Raw genomic sequence first — 19964 nt, forward strand, 5'->3', positions numbered from 1 at the left:
AAGAAAAAACTAAATATAAAAATTAATCGATGCAGTAGGTCTTAAATTGAGTTGCACATTGTAGTCTGTGCTAGCTAGATATATCATTCGTTATTCGCTAAAAATATTTGAAAAGAAGAGAACAATAAACTTCAAACTTCAAACTGACAGTGACAAATAGGAGATATTTTGTTATTAACAAAATCAGATTTGATTTTTCTCTAATCTATTTTAAATGTTTTATATACAGTTTAAGTGATTTAGGTTTTTTGAATGTTTATCTAAATTAAATCCGTCTTTTATGCAATGAAAGTGTAATTTCAAAATGTCAGGAATGTCACCATCAGAGGTATTTACTATTTGTAATATAATGTAACATCTTTAATCTGTATGATTTACTTAGTAGAACTATATCTGAAAGTAATACATATCGTGTTGCGTATTTGAATTATTTTGTTGGTATTATATCCCGCTAGAGGTTTTAATCTTGCATGATGATTTTCAATTCAATGGTGTTCAATTAGTTCACAGTTGATTCTGTCTGTATGTCTGAATTTTCCCCAATATTAGCAACTCTTAGATGCGACTCCTCTTGCTATTTTCTTTTAATATTTAAACTAAAGATTCACATGCTATTATAAATGATATAGTTTGGTATATTTTATGCCTAACATATTTTCCTATTTTACTAAATAACCATATGTGTACAAAATTCAGTTTTTATTTTTAAGTTTCTTGCTTGAGTATTACCAATCATATTCTTCATCTTTGAGTCTCCTTTGTGTTGAAATTTGTACCACATATTGTCAATCAATTATTTTGGTTTTGTTATCAAACTATCTTCTACTAAGATAGTTTGATAAAATTTATGACAAATGCTGGTGATTTAATCAATCCATGGAACTGTATTCCAAGTACAACTTACAGAAAATTAGACAAAAACAGTTTAACTTTTCAGTATCATGAGCACCAGAAAGATAACACTGTTAGCGGAATTTGATAACTTATCCTATGAAGAACAATATTTCATTATTTTTTTTCACATGTTTCTATTTGATAATATTTTGCCTTTTTTAATATATCAAATTGTTACAATATTAATTAATTAAGTACTCTAATAATGTAATGAGTAGAATGTATGATAAAACTGACAATAGTGTGATAAAACTTTAAAAATCAAAATATTATTTCAAGTTTAAAGTAAAATTTTCTATTTGTTTTTACAAGTTATTTTCAATAATCTTTTTTAAATTATGTTTTATCAACTTTAAATTATTTTGACCAGTATGGAATGATACCATAAATCTGCTCAAATAACTTGCTTTTTACTTGCTCTATATGATTGAGAGTTACATAAGTATATGTCAATAAACAGTTCAGAAAACAAATCACTAACAGTTTATTTTTGAACTAATTTCATAGACATTTTGTCTCTCTCTCTCTCTGTCTCTTCCCCCCCGTATTCCATGTTAAATGTAACAATTTTATATTTCTCTTAATATATGGAATTTGTAGTGGTTAACACATTTTGTTTTATTTATATTTTAGAGGAGATTGCAGAAGGAATTGATGTCTCTCATCAAAGAACCTCCACCAGGAGTCTCTGTAGATACTGACATAACAGAAAAGAATTTATTACAGTATGTATTTTTAGAATAAGTAAAATAAATTTACAAATAATTGTTTCTGGTGCAAGTATAATAAAATACAGTTGAAGACACAAGTGTGTAAGGGATACATGTAATATTCACATTGAGAAAAGTGAAGCCTAAGTTTTTTATTTCAAAACTGTTTAATAAAGATATTTAAAAAACCAAAATTAATTTCTAACCAATGACAAGCAGTGATGACAATACACACCCCCCCTATTAGCGTGACCTTGAGCTTATCTTGGGAATGAATATAGTATAGTATCTTTGTAAATTATACCCTTAAAGAATATTTTATTATTAGATGAAAATATTAAATTATAAATTTATTTAGTTTCTTTATCTACCAAGTGAAAAATGGGAATGCTTTTGATGTTTTATGCATAAGAGGTTCATTTAAGACATTATTGTTTTATGAAAACTATGCCTTTAATATGGTACTATCAATAAGTGTATAATTTCACAGCTAGTGTTTTTTAAAAGTACATTGTTGTCAGGGTTTATAGGCAGTGTTGTGAAATTTTTCCTGACAGTTTGTGTGTAACTGGTTGACATCAATCATACAGTAGTGGACATAGAGGTGGCTTTTTAACCATTGCTAACAAAAATGTAGGTCATAAATTAGATCACATATTCTGGGATCAAAAATAGTTTGATTGAACTTAACTTACCTTAGTACAAATGTGCACATAAAAAAGTTACACCCCTATTTGTTCACTCAATAGAAATTTTATGGGGCTTTTGTTACCCTAATCCCCCCAAATATTTGTGTATGATCCAATTAAATTATTATTGTGGCACCATTAGTTAAACATAATGATTTTAAAACTTTTTTACCTCTTAATACATTTTCGATACACTGATTTACTGAAATGGGGCTTCATTTTTATTATGTTTCAAAAATTCTGTAGTTGTAATTCTGTTCTATAAGCAAAACATGAACCGACTAATTTTTTTTGCGATTCAACCACACCAAATCTTTTTTATTAGGTCTTATATATTTTTTCAAGTTCAAATGTATTTTTTTTATTTTTCCAAGTGGGCCGGAAATTGTTACTAACAAATAACTTATAACAAAAAACAATTTCCTGAATCACTTTGAGTAAAATTTTTTTAGGCGTATCTTATCAAAATAAATAATTTATCTATCTTGGTACTTTTTTTAAAAATGCTTCCTTATCAAGTTATTTGCAATTTTTTGTTGAAAAAATGCCATTCATAAGTTTGGATTTTTGTATTTTTTTTTTTTCTAAAAAACAACTCCGAAAAAGCTTTATAATCCTTAAACCGTCAAGTACAAGTAAAAATATTTTGAGAAGGATAAATAGATTCTATCTTGCTCAAAACATGGAACCACATATTTCAAATATGCAATATATATCGCAATATATCGCTATATATAAACATACAGGTGATACACGTGATTTGCAAACTCACAAAAACTACACAGTAATACTAAAAAAGTATATCAATGTAGCCAGAATGACATATGAAGAATCTATTGTAGGTTGCAAAGACTCTAAAAAACTGTATAAATATGTTAGGTCTGCTATGTCTTCTAAAGTATCCATTCCATTGTTAAAAAAGAACGATGAAACCATTTGTCAGAATACATATGAGGTCGCTAATATTCTTGCAGATACATTTTCTAAAGTTTTTGCTATTGAACCATCTCAAAATCAGTTTCCTATAATCAGTCACTCAAGGGTTATTCCCAAAATTGATTACATCGATTTTTCACCTGAAATCATTAAATGCCATATTGACAAATTAAAAAACAACTCATCTCCAGGGCCCGATAAAATTTCTACATTATTTTGTGAACACCTATATTTAACAAAGGAAATAAGTTAGATCCCAATAATTATAGACCAATAAGCCTTACACCTGTTATTTTTAAAGTTATGGAATCAATTATCACAGAGTCTCTTTCAGAATTTTTGCTTTGAGAAAAATTATTCCTCTACAACATGGATTTGTGAAAAGTTTATCAACCATGACTAATTTACTGTGGTGTGTTAATGAATGGACAGCAGCATTAGATAAAAAACGACCTATAGATGTTATATATTTAGATTTTGCAAAAGCATTTGATCAGGTACCAAGAAGAAAATTGATATATAAACTAGAACACTTTGGCATTCACAGAGAACTTCTTGAGCGGATTAATGATTTTTTAACAAATTGGGAGTTTTGTGTTAGAGTTGGCAAATCGCTGTCATAAAAAAAAACAGTTTTAAGTGGTGTGCCACAAGGATCTGTTTTGGGTCCACTACTATTTGTTTTGTATGCTAGTGATCTTGATTCTCATATCATATGTAGGAAAGCTTTCTACGCAGATGATACAAAAATATTTACTGACCCACTTTTAAATCAAGACTTACAAAGTGACTTAGATTCCCATGACCATTTTTCACTAATTTATTATCACCCTAATAATTTTTCACTACTAGGCTTTTCACTTTTCACCACTTAATGAGAGCGATTCTGCTGGATTAAGGTTCGAGCTAACAGAATTCAGAAAAAAGACTTTTTGCAGATGGTATATTTTTTTACCCATTTTTCACTAATTTATGACCACCCTAATAATTTTTTACAACCAAACCACCCTTAAGGTGAGCGATTTTGCTGGCTTACAGTTAAAACTAGTAGAATTAAAAAAAAATGTTTTTTAAATGTTTACTATACTTTAACCACCCTGATAATCTTGCACCCCTAAACCAATCTTATTTGGAAATGTTCCTGCTAGCTTAATATTTGAGCCAGGGAAATAAAAAAAATATATTTTTTAAATATCACAGTGTTCTGCTGGGTTTTAACAGATTTTGTTACCACCCTAGTAATTATTCACCCCTCAACTGCCTCTTATGGAAAGCCAATAATTCTGTTAGGTTAGCATTTAAGGTGAAAAAATATTCTTTTACAATTTCATTCTCCTCTACTTATAACTGAAATAAAAAAGTGTTCTGTTAAGTTTAGACTAAGCTTTAATCACCATTATAATTTTTCACCCCTAAACCAATCTTATTTGGAAACTTCCTGCTAGCTTAATATTCGAGCAAGTAGAATTAATGATAAATATTTTTGAAATACCAGTGTTCTGCTATGTTTTTATGAATTTATTACCATCCTAGTAATTTTTCACCCTCAACTAACCCATGTGAAAAGTCAACAATTCTTAGGTTAAAATTTGAGGTGATGAAAAATCTATTTTTACAATTTTACTGTACTCTATCAATCAATAATTTTGTTAGGTTAAAATTTATGGCGAATTTTTTTTATATTCCACTGTACTCTGCTTATAATTGAAATAAAAAAGTGTTCTGGTAAATTTCTGCTACAATTTTACTACCCTGATAATTTTCCACCACTAAAGCAATATTATTTGGAAACGTTCCCCCTAGCTAAATATTCGAACCAGCAGAATTAAAAAAAATGTTTTTGAAGTATCACAAGTATTTTGATAGGTTTTTACAAATTTATTACCACCCTATTAATTTTTCACTTCTTAACTACTCCTTGCGGGAAGTCAATATTAAGCTATTAAGCGGAAGATTGAATATTAAGCTAGCTAAGTCAAATAAAAAATTTGAAATACCACATGACTCTGCTCGATTTTTACTAATTTTTCGCCTCTCAACTAACCTGTGCTGCAAAACTTTTCAATTCATTTACCATATTCGTAATTCTTTACCCCTCTATGAGAAGCCAATAATTCTGCTAGGTTGAATTTTGAACTGACAAAATAAAATTATAAAAGGTATTTTTAATAATTTTTTTGTATTGTACTTTTACTTCAACCTTTTACTATTTTTTGCTATCTTCATATTTTTCACCTAACACACTGTGTATAAATTTCGCACTTTACGCTCTAATTTTGGGGGCGTAAAGTTGTACTTTTTCGTCCGGTATAAAAAATGCACGTTTTCACATTTCAAGAGTTAAAAATCAACTATAAGACGTGATCGTGCGTAGATGAATGTGCACTCGCGTTTACTATTAAAAATTACTCAAAAACTATTGTACTCAGCATAAAACACATTCAGGGACAGTAGAGAGGCGCTATATTTACCATATTTATTGCCAAAGTTAAATAATAGTGAAAAGGGCGGTATCAATATAACATCCGATTAAGACTGCAGACCCCACTCCTTGATTGGCGGTACACTTCGCTCAAGTCTATGGATGTACCCAATAAATACAAATCTTTTAATATTTTAACAATAGGTACGCAATTCCATTGTATTTACTAAAACTCAGCTTGATTTCAGTTGTTTTATATTCATAAAATGGACTCACGATTCGATTTCTCTTAGACATGTACTCACTACTATCAGAGTCAATTTTTTAAAACAGTTAAAATTTATAATTTTTTTATATTGTCAATGTATAAACATTTAAAAAATAAATATTAGTAAGCACAGATTAACATTTTAGAATGTTTTTAATTAGGGTAGTTGAGAAAACAATGACTATAGAGCGTTCCACGTTAAGAAAATAACATTGCGGAGATAGGGCCATGTATTTCTTATGGACGATAGACACCGCAACGATGCCACGATGAACACAAGCACGATTGAGGGTTGTACTATTTGTATTTTCGTTTCCACAGACATGAATTAAAATTAATGTTTTTAACGTAATTGACCAAAATGCCTATTCGAAACATGAGATGAAAAGTAGGGAAAATGATTTTAATTAAATAAATAGTATTTACAAAGGATAATTTTATTTTATATTATTTTAATTATAGTAACGACAGCTTATTTATTTTTCCGTGAGAATACCATAGGCCATCAATAATGGAAATCAGTAGAAAATATTTCTTAGCTAAATCATGCTATTAAAAATAAGCAATTAAACGGACCGCTTTGTATATATCTATTTACTAATTGCAACTTAAAATAATACGGTGTACGTATGTCAGCGATTTTATGTCGTTGTCTGACTACATAATGATAATAAGGCTTTGCGGTTCTTTAGTTGTTATTCTGACTTTGCAGTTAAATGTTAATTGAAAACGGAAATTCAAAAATTAAGCCAAGGGAATATCTTGGACATCCGTGCAAAACAAATTGTTTTAAATGTATTTAATTATCATCTAAATTTAAGAAGTGGTGAAAGAAGTTTAACCGATAAAGTAAGTGCTATGACGGGAGTAAGTTTTAGGACTATTTCTAAAATACGCAAAGAAGCTGCGGAAGGAGGACTAAGCCCCATAGAAAACGTACTAAAAGTAGAGTGAATAGCAGAAAGTTCACTTATGATGCAGTAGTTCGTACGCAGCTACGTGCCATCGTGCAAAGTTTTTTCTTTAAAAATTTACCCCTGAGATTGAACAAAGTTTTTGCACTTGTGTAAAAAAGACATAAATGAACTTTGTTTTTTTCAAACGAGGAGTAAAGTCAAGCATGATTGAACGGCCCGATATTCTAAAAAAATCAGTATTTGCGTGAGATAAAAAAATTTCGTTCTCAAAGATACACCGTCGTTTATTTGGACGAAACTTGAATGAATGTTGGACATAGTGTTTCCAAAGAATGGAAGGACCTCTCAGTGACTTCAACCAGGGATGCGTTTGTTAAGGGGTTGTCAACAGGCCTAAAACAGCCGACACAACGAGGCCCCTGATTCCTAATGCTGAAAAGCTGCTTCCTAATCTTCCAGAGAAAACTGTTGTGGCGATGGGCAACGCTTCGTACCATTCGAGGAGAGAAGAAGTGATTTCTACACAAGCCTTCAATAAAGATCAAATTAAGACATGGTTGCTAGAGAAAGATATCTTTTTTGAAGAAGATTATTTAAAATCAGAGCTCATGGAAGTTGTAAACACATACAAAGAAAGATTTATGTAAACACATACATAGAAAGACATATTGCCTCAGACAACATAGAGTTTAAGACCGCCGCTATGGAACAATTAATAAAAAATGCATTTGGTATAGTAACAGTGGAAAACTGGAAAAACTATTGTAAACTTTCGATTAAGGAAGAGCCAAAACTTTGGGTTATTGACGGGTTGATGGACGATATTGATCCTGTGGTAATAAATGTGACGGATGACAGTGACAGTAATGAAAGTGATAGCGATGATAGAGAAGATGAAAACGATGTTAATACGCAGTGAGTAAATTATGTGATAGTGTGCAAATCGGCGGACACAAAGTGCCAAATCCGAAAGTCTGTAAATATTCTTCTTCTTCTAATGGCGCTACAACCCTTTGTGAGTCTTGGCCTTAACATTGCTTAACAATGTTCTTCCATTCTGCCCTGTCGGATACTTTCCTTCGCCACTGCCTGATGTTCATGGTTTTAAGATCCCTCTCTACGTCGTCTATCCATCTTTTACGGGGCCTTCCTCTTGTTCTGTTTCCTTGGGGCTTCCATCTCTGGACTACTTTTACAGCTCGATTATCTGGCATTCTTTCTAGGTGACCAAGCCAGTTTAGTCTTTGTGACTTTACAAATATTACAATATCTGCGCTCTGCATTAGTTCATCCAGCTCGTGGTTCATTTTAATACTCCACGAACCATCGCTGCACTGGGTTTGTCCAAATATCTTCCTTAGTATTTTGCACTCAAATATTCTCAGTTGATTATCATCAGTGGTTGTGAGGGTCCACGTCTCACATCCATATGTGACCACTGGTCTAATTACTGTTTTGTAGATTCTAAGCTTAGACTCACGATTCAGTAACTTACTTTTTATTATTAAATATATATATATATATATATATATATATATATATATATATATATATATATATGCGAATAGAAAAAATAATGAAATAATCACATAAGCAGAATGGGGGAGACACGTGTGGTCAAAATAGCAAGAGAAATCATTAATCGGTAGAAGAAGTATCGGCCGGCCGACCGCGCAAAAAGTTGGAGTGACAACCTTTCACAGAGGAATTAAGCCGCAAATGAACAAGCAAAATTGCTTATAAAGAGGAAGAAGAAGATAACTTGTATATATAAGTAGCTGTATATGTATGATATTAGATAAAACTAGAGGTATCAATCCACCAATGAACAAGCATGAAGAGGAAGAAGAATAAGAAGATAAAATATAACTTACGCGTATAGATACGCCGAAATTTATTGGACACCCTGTATATTTCAAAATATATTTAAAAAGTAGCTTTTATCAATTTACAAACTAATAATTTAAAAATTTTTTACTCTTTCGCTGTAATCTTCCGTTCCGTTGGTGGTGATTCACCTTATATACAAGGAAAACAATTTATGTATGTAATTGTTGTTATTACTTACATGAAAATAAAATTAAAGCTGCACTTGTTTTTTTTTTAGTTACATCTTATCTAAAGCGTTTATAAATATGTAATGTTAAATAACAGTAACATTTAACTATTTTTATTAGTCCTATAATAATTACATACCTATATCTATCAATTATAGAAACAAGTATTTATAATGTAATATTTTGTATTCAACTATACATATCTTTTTATCAGTGAAATTAATTAACTACAACTACACAGTGCTGAATACAGCTCTGATTAGAATGAATCATATCGACAATCTAATAGTAACACTTGCCTGAGAGTTTTGGCAACACTGATCTCCATGAGCACAATGTAATTTTCTTAACTTGAAACGAAGTATAGGCTGGTAAAAATATAGTAAAAATCTAGCAGAACACTTTTGTATTTCCAAAAATATTGCGCATTTAGCTATCGTGAATGCGTAGCTTGTTGAATGTTTCCCATTAACTGTGGCTTAGAAAGTCTAAAATTATGAGGGTGGATAAAATTATAAAATGAAACCAATTGCATGCCAATTTCCCCGGCAGAATGCAGTAGGATTTACCCATATTAAAGAAAAAATCAAGTGGTCAATTAGTAAGTCAATAACATATCGAGAATACATCATTTATGTTTTAAAATAACATAAATACTTACCATGTCGGGATAGTATCATGAGTTTTTTTTTAATATCTTTTTATAAAGACAAGTGACATGCTATTATTTTTCTGACGGCTATTCTTAGGTTAAAGTTGATTTCATGTAATAGAATAAACAGGATCGCCTAACTGGCGTACAATATTCCATTCATTACGCATGCTTAACAATTTCATTAATTTTGAAAGCGCGGTCTTATTTGAAATTTTAAAAGGTAAACTTTTGTTTTATTATCCGTTAAAAAATAGCAGGTTTTATATAAAATCTATCATAATAAACATTTTATATTTCATTTGAGATTAGGTTAGGTTATAGTAATTGAATGGTACACTGGATTATAAAATTAAATATATTCATGATCATATTATTTACAATCCTTTGAAATAATTAATTCATTATTCACAAATTTATTTATAATAACATTTTCGCTTGTAGAAGCCTTTGAATAGAAGTTCTTTTTGAGACACTTTTTTTTTGTTGAACAGAATGATTTTTGTTTAATAATTTTTTATTAGCAGGTTCATTTAAACTATCCTTACTTGTTTCAAAAATATTGATTGGCTTTCCAGAGGCTAAAGCAATCACTGTATTCGAGTGTTTCAACATTAACTCTAGTTGTTCTTGGCTTAACTTATCTTTTTCAATTCTATCCATGATTTGTAGACAGTTGTTTTTAATGTTTTCTTTAATATTATCACTGCTATTGTTAGTGGTACCCAATTGTGATGATAATTCTACAATGTCTGTTTCTATTTCTGGTATATTGTCATTTTCCTGTTTTAGATAGATTTTTACCTTTCTTTAAATAAATTATTCTCTCAACAGTTTTATCACGTATAAAGAGCATTAATTGGTTAATAGTTTTGTCTAATCTTTTTATTTTTTTTTTACTTCTAAATAATGATATTTAATTGTTTCATGAAAGCTTTCCAAGTGCATATTTGTATTTAAACAACCAATTCGGTGGCAATATGCCCATTGCTTAGTAATGGGTAAGTAATGTGTTTGGATATATTTTCCAAAAACTTTTGTATCGTTATCTTGTAAAAGAGTTTGAACAAATTCATTGAATTTTAGATTAAAAATATCCATGTTTAGTAAATTTTGAAAATATTTCAGGGTTTTGTAGACCCAAGACATTTTCTCTTTATTTATTATTTTTAATAAATTTGACTGCCATGCTCTGCCTACGTGCCATGAGCACAACATTATTTTTTCTACGGATACCATAACAAAGCACCAGGCATTAAAATAAGTATCAGTTATTTATATCTGACATGAAAACCTTAGAAGTAATTTTACCTGTTATTTTTTTTTATTTCCAAAAAAATGTGACATAAATAGCTGTGTTTTTTTTTATTTGAAAACGTAAAGGCTACAGGAAAACCTCTTTTATTCTCATCCAAGACAAGCAAAGTCGTGAGTTCAAAATCATAACTATTTAAGCCATGAGTACCATCTATTGTAATTGTACTAAATTATTTCCAAAATCCAATAAAGTTTTTCTCTGAACATCGTTCATAATTATTATTAAACAAAAATCATCATTTTCAAAATCTATACATTCTTGTCCTTGAGGCTTATAAAATATAACTGGATTATTTTCATTTTTTTTGCATTCTGCAACCCAAATATCCACACTGGACTTGCATCATCATGATGGAAGTAGCCGTCTTTCACACTAACTTTATAAGACATCTTAATATTGTTAATGTCCTTATTCGTAAGAAGATCAACTCTTTTAAGATCCTTATATATCATATCTCGTGTAGAAGTTAATATCCTAAAAAATATTTTAATTTATACAAAAAAAACATTAAATGTAGAATACAAATAAAAATATTAAGCAAAACAAATATACCTGAATACATATTATTTTGTTGATGATACCTTGATAATAAAAAAGACTGTAGATGGGTACATTTGTTTATCAATATTACTTCCACTTTCGCAGGAACTCCTAAAATAAGTTTAGAACAATTATATCCTTATCTCCCTTTGTAATCTGCAAATGTTGTATATCTTCACCATATCTTCACCATTGTAAATAATTTGACTTGTAATATGTAATAAAACACTCATCCGATTCCTCATTTCTTTTTAAAATAATTTGGCTTACACATGATTTTTCCAATTTACAAGATCCCTGTGATTTCAATTTTCTTTTTCGCTTCATTTTTAAATCATGCTTCTCTTTCCTGTTTCTATGTGAACGCCTACACTCATAATATTGTTTTTCAAATTTGTTTACAGATCTTTTCCCAGTAGATTTGACATACTGAACTTTATTTAGAGTTTGTACTTCCAAAAGCCATTGAGTGAAATCTAAAAAATTTTAACATTTAGAAGAAGATTCCTTAAAAAAAGATGATAATTATACATACCCATATGAGTTTTAAAATATAATTCTTCCACAACATTCTCGAAATTATGATTATCAACCAAATGTTTTCTCAAGTCATTATTAAATTTAAAGTTAACATTACAATCAACACAAGAATACATATATTCATCACACATATATTCAATATTCTCAGGTTCCTTATTATATACAGTTCTGGAATGTTTATTCAGATTGTATTGAAAGGAAAAAGTTTTCCCGCACTCAAAACAAAATACTGGCATTTTATATTATTAGATGCCAAGTACAAGATAAGAACAAGAAATATTTTAATCGTCGTCAACGTTACACGTTACTTACTTTACAAAAATATGTTGTTTACAATAATGAATCTGATGAATTCGCGCCAACATATAATTTGACATTTTGAGGACATGCGTAGATCATGGAATGTTGTACTCCTAATAGGCGCTCCTGAATGAACTATCTTTCAATAAAGTCGTCACAGGAACGCAACTCAAAAGTATTGACAATATTATTTTAAAGTCATCTACTTTAAAATGTATAATATGTATGATTTGTCAATTTGAATGGGTCAGATAAAATTCAGTTATAAGAATATTTTTACCAAGCATCAAAAACAAAATTTGTTGAATTTATTAATTTTGTATTGTATTTTTAGAACAATTTACGAAGTGGAAATCGAAACGTCAAATTTTAAAGTAAAATTGTGGCTTATTCCCAATTAAAATAGTAAATTGGTTGAATGTAATTTGCGTTTTATAAAAATATTCAGTACAAACTGTATCTCTGTTTCTAATTATTAAAATAAGTCGATTAGTTTGTCTTACCGATATTTAAGTGTGTTTAAAAAAAGTTCCATCTTGGACTTTTTTTTCTGTGGTTAATAATCACTTGACCGGCGAATTAGACCGGACATATTTCTTTGGTCTAGTCTTGTTGTTTTTATTCCTATAGTAGTCGTGAACAATAATGCAGGTAATACTGCATTTACCCGTCCACAACATTTACTCTTCACCCTGTCAATATTTGTATTAGAGTACGTCAGAGCTTTGTTTACCAGTAGCAAGGTGACTTGTTTATTACAATATTATTTCAGTGGTTTTAACATTCTATTTGGCGAAGTAAGGAGAGATAATCGTATTAATTTCTTAAACAAAAAGTCGCTTTATTTCTTCTATACGTTTTATTAAGAGTGTTAATTAATAATATTCTAATAAAATAAATTTATTAACAAAATCATATGATTTTCTTAAGATTAGTAGATTTATTAAGATTTTTTAAACTTTAATATTAATGGTAAATTTTAATTGTTTTAGTTGGGTTATAAACATGGATGGAGCCGCAGGTACCCTGTATGAAGGTGAACATTTTCAACTTCAATTTAAATTTAGTAATAAATATCCATTTGATTCCCCCGAGGTAAGTGCTAAATGTTTTATGAAGTTATAAGTTTGAACATGCAAGTATGAGTTTTCTTTTAATTTCTAGCGTTTTTGTGGTTACCACTCTTTTTTATTATATATATATATATATATATATATATATATATATATATATATATATATATATATATATATATATATAATAAATAATCCTAGAGCTAAGATTAATACTTGCGCGGAACTTTCGACATCGTCTTCGATGTCTTCTTTGGGGCTTCTGAGGTCTCAGTCTTCCGAGCCCCAGACACTACTACACTGATCACTATTCAATGCATTACTGGTGCTGGGAATAGAGGAGGGTCATTTATACCGTCGATGGTGACTTGGCTTTGGTTTAGGTTGGTGTGGGGCCAGCGTGGGGATTGGAACGGGATTTGGCGTAAATATTTCTGAAAGTAGGATTTAGATTGACGAGTGGGGCTGACAGTATTTTCTTTATGAAAGGTCTCCAAGTCGAAGGTAACCGTATACCGTCATCTCTTTTATTGAGACAATATGACATTTTTTAATTTCTATGGCTTCTCGGAACACAAAAATTTATTTTTCTTTAATAATTTTAGGAAGAAAATCGAAACAACCTTTCTCTTCCAAATCTCGAATCGAACTCTTTAAAATTATTTTCTTTCAAAACCAAACCTCTTGTTTTATTTCATATCATTTCCTAAAATCTCTTCCTTGACCAATCAACACACTTCAATAAAAAACATTTCTTTCTCACTCTGGCTTGACAAAAAAATCTACGTCATACAATTATTTTAAATATGAAGAAGTTAAACTCTATTGTTGTCGGATGTCTTAGAAACCAATTTCTTTATTATTCCTAAACAAATTATGTAAATTACTGCTTAACATCCTAATCTTTACTACTTATCATTCATTATCATACGTTCATTGTTTCGTAAAACACACTTTCACTGGAGTACAAAAATATATTTATTTATATCTTAATTCTAAAACGGATGCCTGCATATATAATTTTTAAAATATTTTTCTAAGAAAAATCCAGTTGAAGGTGGATTTAGCTTAGCCATAATACTTTGGCCGAAGTAAGATGCTTCTCGGGCGCCATTTAGCAAAAAATGTTTGAAATTTTGTAGGGGTATTCTGTGGGCTATTGATAGCCGGGTGTTATGACCAGTAACCTCTATTCCTAATCTTTCCTCTATTTTCGACCCATCAGTATAATATGTCAGGACGTTTCTAGTGATATGAGCAATTTATTTTTGAGTTAACTCATGTAGGTTTATGATGATATTTACTTTGATACTGATACTGATATTGAGTTCGAAATCTTGTTTTACAAACATAATGCATAGAGTGTCAATTTCAATCCTTAAAATGCCCACAATCCTTAAAAAATCCGAGTTAGTAAGCCTAGGGGAACTTTCTAGAGCGACCCTCCTTATATATAGTTTATATGGAAGGGAAATATCTAGCATTATCTCTAAGGCTGTACTGAGGCGCAGTCTCGTTGCACTCGTGATTCTTACACAACAAATCTTGGCACTTTTACAAATATGTTATTGACTTTGACTGTGTGCTTTTGTTCTATCAAACCAGCACAGCATAAATAATGAAGGGTCTACCAACCATTATATTATATAACTAACACCTAGATACTTTTAGGTTTTAAACTCTTGTTTTTCGATAAATCCTGTGACATGTCCATAGAACCCTTCTTGCTTTTGCGTGGAGATATTTTTGAGATGTACATTCCACGAAGTTTCCTATTTAAGGATAATTCCCAGATACTTAACTATTTCCGATAATGATAGTGTTGTTTTATTTATGATCGGCAGTTGAATTTTTAATTTCCTTCGAATGTTGAATGAAATCAGTGTCGTTTTATTAGGAGTTACTAAAGTTCTTCCTTCGAAACCAAATAGTTACTAGGTGTAGGGTATCTTGCTTGATACCGGCAATAATATACTATTATGTCAGTCAAATAAAATTGTAATACATGTAAAAAGTAAAGTAATTCGTTTTAGAACGAATCCTTGAAAAAATTGAAGTTTTGCTATGAAAATATGGATTTACGTCAAAAGTATCAGTTTAAAATAATGGCGTCATTGTTTAAACATTGATTTTATAGAAAAAATCACTGAAAATCACTTATTTTAATTTTTTTACACATTTATTTTCTAATTAGAAGTTTTTAGTTTTGTTTACTTGAAAAGATATGAAAAACAATTCACTTGAAATTTGAAATTAAATTTGGTTGATAATTTATTTAAACAATTGTGAAAAACTGCAAAAACTTGTAGGAGCAATAAACATAAAAAAGAGGCATAATAACAATAATAATAAAATATTTGCAATAATAGGCAAATAATAATAAAAAATAGGCAATAATAACAAAAGTTACAAAAAAATATGTCTTTTGACAGACTTAAGGTACACATAATTTTTGTTGAAAAATATTTATTTATTTAAAAGTTATTCCAATTGTTTATTAGAAAGTTATTTATTTGTTAATGAAAAACGCGGCTGTTTTCGTCATGTTAGAACACTTTATAAAATCTAATTTTGTTTGTTTTTATCTATATTTTCAAGATATATAAGTTGAAATACCATTTTCAAAATTATAACCCTCCAAAATTAAGTTTTAATAATGGCCTAATTTATTTATTGCCTAAGTTTTTTGTTAATCACTTTACGAGAAATGAATATGAAATAATGCCATTGCTATATTCGTGTAGCTGGCAATTTTTCACAAATTAAAAAAAAGGTTCTAGGAGCATTTGTGACCGAGATAGCCAATTTTTTTTTTCAAAAATTCACCATTTGTTTATGTATTAATATTAAGAAATTAAACTATTCGAACATAACATTCAATACTTACACTTGAGAATGACTATTATAAAAATTGAAAATAATTTATTTTATTATTATAAATAACGATTTGAAAAGTGCGAGTTTCAAATAATTCCAGATATGAAAAGTAGTGTTGAGAAGAATGAACTCGTCTCTTTTAAAAGTGAAATTGGAACTTAAAATTGAATTCGTCTGAACATGTTACAATATCTCGGGAAGTACTGGGCCAATTTTGATGTTTTTTTTTTTAAATCTGAGCTATCGCAAGAAAATAATAATACATGCAGGGTCAGTTTTGTAGTAGCCACACTTGAAAACCATTGTAAAGTAGACGTTAGAATATAAAGTGTGCACTGTGCACGTGGTTTATTTTTCATAATTGTAATAATTATTAGTGTTGTATATTAATCTGCATATTATACAAGGGGTAAATAATTATTTTTCCTAAAGAGCTGTTATTAATTTATATCTAAGTATTATTTCTAAATATTAGATTTTATAAAAAAAAATTGGTAAATTATGTAGAAAAAAAAGTTGTGTACTGCTAATGCACTATAAGAATTTTTATAATCATTAAAATCCCTAATTAACTAAAACCACAATACTACGTGATTAAATTTATTGAAAGTACTTAATATATTTGTTTAAAAAAAGTTTTTAAATACAAAAAAAATAAACTATGTATTCTATTTGATATGAACTGCATTCCTCAATTAACAAGGTTAACAATTAACAATCTATCTAGGTTCTTTTTATTTTAATTTTTTGTAAAATTTTTAACCATTGTTTATACTTCAATAATTTTTCATTTATTTATTATAACAATTTTTAATTTTAAACGTAATAAATCGATCTTATAAGTTATTTTTATACAGTTATATTTTAAAACCTTTAAAATTAATAATAAGTACACTCGAGTGCAAGACAATCGACTCAAAAACGATATTTGAGATAAAACCTTCTGTTTCAATGTAAAAAGTATGAAAATAAAAAGATTTAATGTGCAAACAATATCTTTATTATTTATCTTACAAAAGTATTATTGTATTATTTGGAAGATGCATTATAAAAATAATATGCAATACGAACAGAGTTTCCTAAATATTCATCATTGGAACTAACGCAAGAAAGACGTTATGAACAGAGAAATCATCAATTACATAATTAATTTCTTTATTTTTGGTGCTCCTTGGTGCATGATTTCTATCCCGGACCCTTCGTCGAAGCTCATCTCAAACATGTTCTATTGGATTTATGTCCGAGCTCAACGCAGGCCAATTTATTGTAGGTACACCGATATCAGTCAGATAGGTGGTGGTGACTCGTGCGGTGTGACGTCATACATTATTGTGCAGTAAAATAAGGGCATCGCCAATAAATCTCGCGTATGGAACCACATGTTCCTCCAAAATGTATCTGATGTAACGATTCGCGTTAAACCTCCTCCACGTCCTTTACCAGTCACGAAAACTAACTGGGTTTTCCCATTCATGGAAATGCCTGCCCAAAACATACAAAAACCGCCTCCATGTGACACAATTTCTCGTATATAACATTGAGCAAGTCGCTCTCCTGGCCTTCTATAAACTCGACGCCTCTCGTTGCCATGTAGCAATCCTATTTTCGTCGGAGAATAATACCTGACTCCATTAATAGTCGTCCCAATCCAGTTGTTCGCGAGCAAATTCTAATCGCGTTTGCTTCTGGGCTGCAATTAGCTTGGGACCCGTAGCTGCACTTTTTAGTGTCAGGTTGGCTGCCTTCAGTCTCCTTCTGACTGTACAAATGCTGGTAACTACACCTCGGACCTCTTCAAGTCGATTTCGATACAAGAAATCAATCATCTCTCTCCGTTGTTATTCGTTTACGGCCTCCTCCTTATCGGCGGGCATAATCACCAGTATCTTGGTATCGACGATACACGCGAGACACAGCAGATTGGTTAAAATTTAGTCGATTTTCCACGGCCGTCTAGCTCAGTCCTTCTCTCAATAAGGCTACTGTTTGAACTGCTTTGAAGGATGTGGTATCCATTTGTATTGCAGTTGCGAACTTTAGTGACTGACATGGTACAATGAATACACAAGGTATGATACATAATGTTCCAAAATCGGTTCGCTTTCGCGCATGACGTAGTCAAGAACGCTTATTCCCGCAACATTTGAATGTAGTTGTATAGGAAAGACTTTTAATTTTAAGTTTTTTTATATAATTTGGCTAATTTAATTATAGTAATTATAAAGAGATAATAAAATTATGTTATTATAATATTTATCCTTTATAAAACATAGATATCCTTTATAAGACAAGTTTTAATTATCTTTTATTACACGTAGGTACAGGTTAATTAACTTATACTCCAGAGTTCGATATTTCAGATGTTTAAAAAGATACAGAAAAGTGGTAATGGAGGTACACAAAATTTGTACGTACAAAATACCTACTGAACTAAACACAAAATCAAAATAAATAATGACAAAGTCAACTTTATTTATATCGAATGAGCTAGCTGGCCATCAAATATAAGTGTAGTGAGGGCACACAATATTGCACAACATTTAAAATGACATTTTTGTAATATTCACACCTAAAATTATCTTGGTATTGTTTATAATAATGATAACATTGTATATTTTAATAATGATAACATGATTTAACAAAGAAAAATATGTTATTTTGGAAGATGCTAAATTGATTTCCTCCGAAACAGTTCTTATTGCAAATTGCATAGCAGGCTGAGGCTAGTTTCTTACTTAACAAATCGATATGAAAAAACCATTTAAGGTTTCATGACTAATAATTAATAAAAATAAAGATTTAGACTTACGTCGTTGACCTAGAAGTAGTAAGAAGCTGCTCAACATACTTTTTGGACTCTCTGTGTTCGCCTCCTTGTACGCGTTTCTTTTGGTTGGTTAAAAGGGTAGCCGATGTTGATTTAGGCAAATAAAGACTAGGTACTGCCTCAGGTTTGAGTTTTAGACCCTTTTTAGAAACGTAATTTAAAAGTTCCTGTTGTAGATTTCTTCGGTAATCTTCAGTTTTAAAATGTGTATAACAAATTCTTGCAGTATTACAATTAAAATTATCCTTTATACAACAAGATATAATCCACAGTTTTCTGGTCACACTATCTTTAGGAAATGTATGAAACCTAAAAATTTTATCTTCATTGTTACTATTGCAACAAGCAATTGCACAGCGTACTTTGAAAAAGGTACAAAACCAGATATACAATGGCAAATAAAAACTTTCAGTTTTACAAAAAAATACTATACAGTATAAATAAATAGTAACTAAACACCATTTGTATAAAGACACATATATAAGCATAAATCTAAATTATTTTTCTATTATAAAATACATGACTCAGTCAGTATTGAGTTACTTTAAAATATATTTATTATCTCATAACTTGCAATTTGCAATAGTCACCATTGATAACCGATATTATTGTTGAACTTTTGTTTTTATACAAGCTTTCTGTCTTGCCGGTGTAAAGTCGTCTGAAGTCGATATTTATTGTGTTTTGCGTTTGAACTAATTTGTGTCTTATTTTCATATTATTATATTGTTTGATAAGTAAATTTTGCATATAGTAATCGGTAGGTTATAGTAATGTGTATATTTTTTATTTTACTAAATTTCATTATAACTCATCTAAAATACCATATTGAATTGTAAAACAGATTTTTCTCTATTGTACTCTATTTTGTTTTTATTTCAGTAAAACTGCTTGGAAGTAAGTGACAGTGAATCAGAATAAGCAAATATACTACTATTTACCTA

At 29.8% G+C, this 19964-nt stretch overlaps 1 protein-coding gene across 1 annotated transcript in view; it reads left to right on the forward strand.

Moving 5' to 3' along the window:
- The first annotated feature begins 128 nt into the window (after positions 1 to 128).
- The window catches only part of LOC140443586 (ubiquitin-conjugating enzyme E2 W), a 44490-nt gene continuing 24654 nt past the window's right edge, over positions 129 to 19964 (forward strand). The window contains exons 1-3 of the mRNA XM_072534927.1: positions 129 to 328; positions 1528 to 1619; positions 13236 to 13338. Of these exons, the coding sequence (XP_072391028.1) occupies positions 305 to 328; positions 1528 to 1619; positions 13236 to 13338 (219 nt within the window). The 5' untranslated portion in view covers positions 129 to 304. The remainder of the gene's footprint in view (positions 329 to 1527; positions 1620 to 13235; positions 13339 to 19964) is intronic.

This window comes from Diabrotica undecimpunctata, chromosome 6, assembly GCF_040954645.1.
Source record: "Diabrotica undecimpunctata isolate CICGRU chromosome 6, icDiaUnde3, whole genome shotgun sequence".
Classification (NCBI taxonomy): Eukaryota; Metazoa; Arthropoda; class Insecta; order Coleoptera; family Chrysomelidae; genus Diabrotica; species Diabrotica undecimpunctata.